At 42.0% G+C, this 6,000-nt stretch overlaps 1 protein-coding gene across 1 annotated transcript; it reads left to right on the top strand.

Annotated features, from left to right (window-relative positions):
- Positions 1-1,096: 1,096 nt before the first annotated feature.
- On the top strand, positions 1,097-4,079 carry LOC127384054 (interleukin-8). Its single transcript, XM_051617955.1, has 4 exons — positions 1,097-1,204; positions 1,953-2,088; positions 2,707-2,790; positions 3,384-4,079. The coding sequence occupies exons 1-4, from the start codon at positions 1,144-1,146 to the stop codon at positions 3,412-3,414; spliced, it is 312 nt and encodes a 103-aa protein (XP_051473915.1). The 5' UTR covers positions 1,097-1,143; the 3' UTR covers positions 3,415-4,079.
- Positions 4,080-6,000: the final 1,921 nt, after the last annotated feature.

Below are 6,000 nucleotides of genomic sequence, written 5' to 3'. Positions count from 1 at the left end.
TTTGAGGTTGGAGATGGCAAGCAGAAAAAGTCATTGAGGTCAAAAGTACATCTTTGCCACCCCAAAACAGAGTTGCTTCTAATCACATGCACTCCAGATGGGTGAAAAACCCAAATCTTCATTTAAGCAACAGATCAGCGTTTGAACCCAAGTCTTCCCTTTAAACTGTCTCACTCACAAGGTAATATCTCTACCAGCCATAGCAAATAAACCCTCAGCATTCATGCAACAAGGTTCTTTGAAAAAAATGTCCACAGCAGTGCTGTAATACCTTTGCTAAGACCTAGAGTTACAGCCACTGAGAAAGATGACAGGAAGGCTTATTAAAAATATCTAGACTTACAAAGGAAACAAAAGCAGTTGCATTCAGCAGCTCATGCTATTTTGTTTGCACACAAGCTCCCTTCGTGTATCACAAGTGTGACATGACATGAAAAATGCAGTCATTTCAGAATTTCACATCTGCTTCCCCCTGCAAGCTCAGTTGTTTTACTGAACAGACCTTATTAGAGATTTATTGACTTTGTAAACCAAAGAAGAAGAACAAAAAAATCAAAATCATTACTAGAAAAATAAAATCCTGACCCCAGTGAAAAAGCTTGTCAGTTATTTCAGCGCTACCCAATTTCCACTCCAGTGGCTTAAAATCATTTCAGGAGAAGCTAACACTGTAAACAGAGATGAGAAAGTAAATGTCTTGAGTCTAGATCTGGCATCCCTAAGAAGAACAGTTATTATCCTGAAGAAAGTAATAAAAAGCTATAACAGAAACAGAAGTGAAACCTTCATAAATCCTACTAAACAAGGGTATGCACTAGAAAAAGAACAAAATTCACAAATGTCTGCAAAAGAAATCAGAATGCACAGCTGTTCTTGACATATTTTAATGGATTGATGCATTATACTATACTCCACAGAAGAGCTCCTAGTCATCTACGAGTTTCACAACAGTCATGTGACTCATTTTTACTGCATCTGGGAAATTCCTCTAACGCAATCTCCATGCCAGCAGAGCACACTTGCCAGGCACAAAACAGTATATAAGCGAGATGCATGGCCCAGAGAAGGCACGAGCAATCCTCTGGGACAAGAGAAGACACTGCTCCACAGAACCAGAGCAAAGCCAAAAACTCCTGCGTCATCATGAACAGCAAACTGGTGGCTGTCCTGGCTCTCCTCCTGATCTCAGTGGCTCTGTCTCAAGGTAAGTAAATCCTTTCCGAGATCCCCGTGGCTGTAGGATTGTCTTGGCATTTCCAGCAATGCTTGTCCTTGCAGAGACGTAGCTTTCTATTTGTTTCAGAGTATTAGTTTCTCTCAAGAGATTTCTCAGCCACTTCTCTTCAGCCAGAAATCTACCACGTAGCCCTTGCACTGAAGAGTTACTGACACCTTGTGGGAAAAATTTTAAGGATGTAACTTAGACGTGCTTTGTTTCTGTGTTTCACTTGAAGTGTTTGCACCTAGAGACAGGATCTTCTTCCTGAGTGAATGTTTCTCTCCCTCCCCACACAAAAACAGGTTATATTTTTGCATGTTACTTGCTGATGGTACTGCCTCAAGCAAGGAACATACAGCTGGGAATGGAGAACTAACAGTATGAACACAGAAGCATGGAGGAGCTTCCCATTAATGAAAAAACTTCTCTATAGTTGCCAGTTTGTTGATCCAGATACTAAAATGATGCAACTAACTGTACCGAGTGGTCAGTGCAAGGAACCACAAAATATGTGGGTTTATTTCCAAAAGATGTGTCAATTTAGTTTTAAATGTGCTTGGGCTTCAGCTCCTCTGAAACAAATCAGCAGTTGATCTTTACACCATGAGGATTTAGGCAGCTTGGATAAATGCAGTATTTAAATTGCTAGTCTTGTTAAAATAGAGCAGCCGTGCTTTGTGTCTGAGAGAGTGCTGGTAAGATCACCTCTCAAACCTCCTTTTTCTGCTCACAGGGATGGCCATAGCAAGGATGGGGACTGAGCTCCGGTGCCAGTGCATAGCCACTCATTCCAAGTTCATTCCTCCCAAGTCCATCAAAGATGTGAAGCTGACCCCGAGTGGCCCCCACTGCAAGAACGTTGAAGTCATGTAAGTAGCTCTGTGAGAGCCTCCCTCTTCTTCACCTACACTCTACGGCCTTCAGGATTCCTGAACTGATCATTATTTCTCTGTCGTGGGACACAATCAATATTTCTAGTGGTAGAACATGAATTTCAAGGACTGGTCGGTTCTTAATACTAGAGGCAATGAGGCAGGCAAAGCTCCCATGGAAGCAGCCTTTGTGACACAGAAATTCCCAGAAGCAGATTTAGGGAAACAATGAAACTCATCTGGTCTTGAACAGCATGGAGGAGGGACTGGAATGTAGAAATGCTTATACTGCTGAAACACCTTTTCACCACTGGAGGTTTCAGTCATTGTGTAAGAAAGCTTTACTAACAGAAACAAATTCAAACCAAGTACTCATATATATTGAGAAAGATTTTTGGGGATGGGTGACTGAGAGCAGGCACAGAGACTCACACAACTTCTGGCTGGATTTAGTCTCCCCAGGCATGGAACACACGTAACAAAATGGCCAAGCCTAACCTAGAGCAGTTGGGATGAATTTATACTAACTAGTCCAAAAAATTCAATATTACAATCTGTGAGTAAAACAAAACCATGTAGCAGTTTCCTGACTTTTGTTTATTCTCTGTTTTGCAGAGCTACTCTGAAGGATGGCAAGGAGGTGTGCTTGGAGCCCACTGCTCCCTGGGTACAGCTGATCATAAAGGCAATTTTGGCCAAGTAAGTCCCATTCTCTCTCAATTTGGGCTGTTGAGTAGTAAACCTTCAAAAAAAAAAAGCCAATTTGTAGGATTTCTTAGTGATACTTTCCATTTTCTCTTATTAAGATTTAAAGAACGAGGAAATTTGCTGCTCAATTATAGAATTAGTCTTACTCTTTCTGCCTCTGATGCAGGGTCCTTGTTCAAGATGCTTTATCATTGCTAAGCCTTTGAGTACAGGCAACTCTGTCTTGAGGGAAAGGAACACTCAAGTGTTTAGCTCCTTTGGGAAAACAAGGCTTAAAAAAATTCATCTTCCCCTTACTTGCAGTAGCGTGTGTAAATAATTCGTATTTCTGAGTGAATTAGTTTCTTGATGCTAGTAAATGCAGAAACTCATGCTGCAGAAGTTTCCTAGCTGGGCACCAGATATGCCCACAGCAGGATTTCAGTAATTGCTTTTTTAACACCACCTTCATTCTCTCTGTGCCTTAAGACAGCACATAGAGTTGGAAAAATACCACTCATCCTTAACAGCTTGTGCTACGTTAAGAAATGAGAACCATTCTGGAACCTCCTTTTAAATGATCCTCTCCTCTCACCTCTGAACAGGGCTCAGCTCAATTCTGACTCACCTCTCTAAGAACCACCAGGACAGAAAAAAATCTGAGAACTGCTCCTGCTGCTCCATTGAGAGAAACATCCAGGAAAAGCACCAGTCAAGCAGTGTACAACCTTCCACCTCATGCATCAGTGTTACTCTGCTCATTATGGAATATTTAATCTATTTATTTATTTATTTAATGGCATCTATTTAAGAAAGTATTTAAAAAGTGGTCAGTTTTGTCTGTGGGACCCACTGTTTGGTGACCCTGAAGACACTGAATAGGGAAAGTGGTTTGCTGAGGGAAATGAAGAAACCTGGGCAGCCACTGCAGCCAAACACAACGAGTTAAGTGCAATGCACTTCCAGCCCAGCTGATTCACACTAAGCCTTTACTACTTTGCTACCACACCAGCAAAATGGCAATTCCTCCTGCTCCCCCGGAGTGCACTAGTATGTTGTGTCAACAACAGCCTCCTGATCTGCAGTCAGCCTGTGGCTAGACTGTGAACTGTGATTTCTGACTGTACAAATCTGCCCGAGTCTTTAGGACAGTGGGGTTTGTATTTATTTATTGTGATTTCCATGATATTTATATGTATGTGTTGAGTAGTTTCTATGCAAGATAGAAAATTATTATAATTTATTTCATTTCCACTGGAGTTTCCATTCCTACTACTAATTTCTTAAGACATATTCACAATCCCATTGCTCTGTTTAAGGACTTTGTTCTATGTCTAATTAGCTACTCAGTCAGCTAATGGTAAAAACTGCATCTTACAAACACGGAATTTGCTTGTGAGAGTGTAATTATTCCTAAGAGTGTTTTAATAAATGTTTTCTGTTTAAAAAAAAAAACAAATCTGTTTGTTATCTGTTTGCTTTTTTACATTTTCATTTGCTTTTTTTGACAACTCTCTGTTTCATTTTTGCCATCTCAGCCTGATTTCTGGAACTGAAATGAAAATGTTGAGTACGTGGTACCATAACTCACCCTGTTATGGCAACCTGACATTACTGAACACAGTAATGAAATCTTAGGGTAGGGTAAAATGCCCACTCTCCCCCCTTCAGGCTATTCCCAGTCTCTGGGGACTGGTGGGTTGTATGGCAAGGCTCCTTATTTATTATTTGCTTGCAGACAAGTGAATTTTACCCTCAGATGCCTAAACACTGTCAGTGTCCAGAACAGCCCCAGATCAGTAAATCGTTACTACATTGTCCTGGTTTGAGCCAGGATAGAACCAATTTTCTTTCTGGTCATCAAAAGGCCACTATTCGACTATCAAAATTGGAATTTATGACTTCTACTTTGATATTGACTAAATATCAAGTATTTGCCCTTGTGTCACAAGAGCTTCCTGTGCTGATCCCTGTAATGGGGAGCACCGAGGACATGATGCCAACCTCTTTTCCAAGGCCTGGCTCTTCCTCCCCATCAGGCACTGATGCTCAGCCCCTTTCGGAGAGAAGCAGTCCTACTGCTCACGCATGCTGAGGTAGGATTCCAGGAGATAAACTGGGATGTTTCATATCGTTGGCACCCCATCTCCTGTCCCATGGGTGTAATGCATCTTCCCACAGGAGTCCCAGGGCTGTTCACAAGACAGTAATATAAACCATCCATCCTTACCAGTTCCCTGAAACCATCAGCTCCAAGTTGCTCCAAGCAGCAGCCAGATGAAAGCCAGCAGGACATGTTGGGCATCTTCAGGGAGGGAACTGAGAATAAGAGAGAGAAGGCACAACTTTAAAGCCTGCTGCTTTAAACTGGTGCATGCCTGTTTCTTTGAGGCATGCACACTTTTATTTCACTTTGAACTATGATCTAGACAGTCTTAAAACAGCAGAAGGATTTTTGCCAGGTAACTTAGTGATCATCATACAAGAGAGGTGTCTTTGACTTGCTGCTCCTTTTAGACCCTTCGCAGTAAGACTGATGTCAGTCCTCACCTCGACCCATCTTATTTTGGCATCAGTTTGAGGTGTTTAGCCACCTGGACTCCAAACAATGTGCCCTGTGGCCTTTCAGTTAACTGGCCATGCAGAAGCTGTAAGGAGAAAACTGCACCCCTTCTGTGTATGGACACACCAGAAAGCTGATCAGGCAGTGAGTAAGAGTCAGAACATTTGCACCACAATGAAAGGAAGGACCCTGAGGTTTCACTGCAGCTAACTACATGTTTTTGTCCATTTTCTCCTTTTCCCAATCACATGTAAGCTTCTGCTCCCCTTGGCCACTTCAGTTAGCATCTAAATGGTATTTCTACAACCCTGTCAGAAGATCATCCCATGTTACAGCTGCCATGTGTATTCATCACCCTCCATTCCCTTCTCCATCGCCCTCTTCGCAACTAAGTGTAGCAGAAGAGTTGACATGTCCTTTCTGTCCTCAGCAATTTTCTTACTTCCAAACATTTTCACTTTCTTCTTTCACCAACAGTTTCAGTGTGGGGGCAAAAGGACAGCAGAAACAGCCAAACCACCTCATACCATTTTCTTGTCCTCAAAGTCCCCCTCCCATGAGTGGTTGCTGTAGTTGTGCTCTTGTATCAAGAGCCTCTTCCATCACCAACTGGCATTTGTGCCCTCAAGTTTCAGTGTTCTTGTTCTTACAAAACCAAA

Source organism: Apus apus, chromosome 4 (assembly GCF_020740795.1).
Source record: "Apus apus isolate bApuApu2 chromosome 4, bApuApu2.pri.cur, whole genome shotgun sequence".
Taxonomy (NCBI): Eukaryota; Metazoa; Chordata; class Aves; order Apodiformes; family Apodidae; genus Apus; species Apus apus.
Note: the sequence above shows the minus strand (reverse complement) of the source record. Positions and strands in the feature narration are given on the sequence as shown.

Excerpts from the sequence above, each read along its gene's own strand:
- LOC127384054 (XM_051617955.1), top strand. The coding sequence starts at position 1,144 with ATGAACAGCAAACTGGTGGCTGTCCTGGCTCTCCTCCTGATCTCAGTG. Across the intron at positions 2,089-2,706 it reads TGCAAGAACGTTGAAGTCAT|AGCTACTCTGAAGGATGGCA; the intron begins GTAAGTAGCTCT and ends TCTGTTTTGCAG. Across the intron at positions 2,791-3,383 it reads ATAAAGGCAATTTTGGCCAA|GGCTCAGCTCAATTCTGACT; the intron begins GTAAGTCCCATT and ends ACCTCTGAACAG.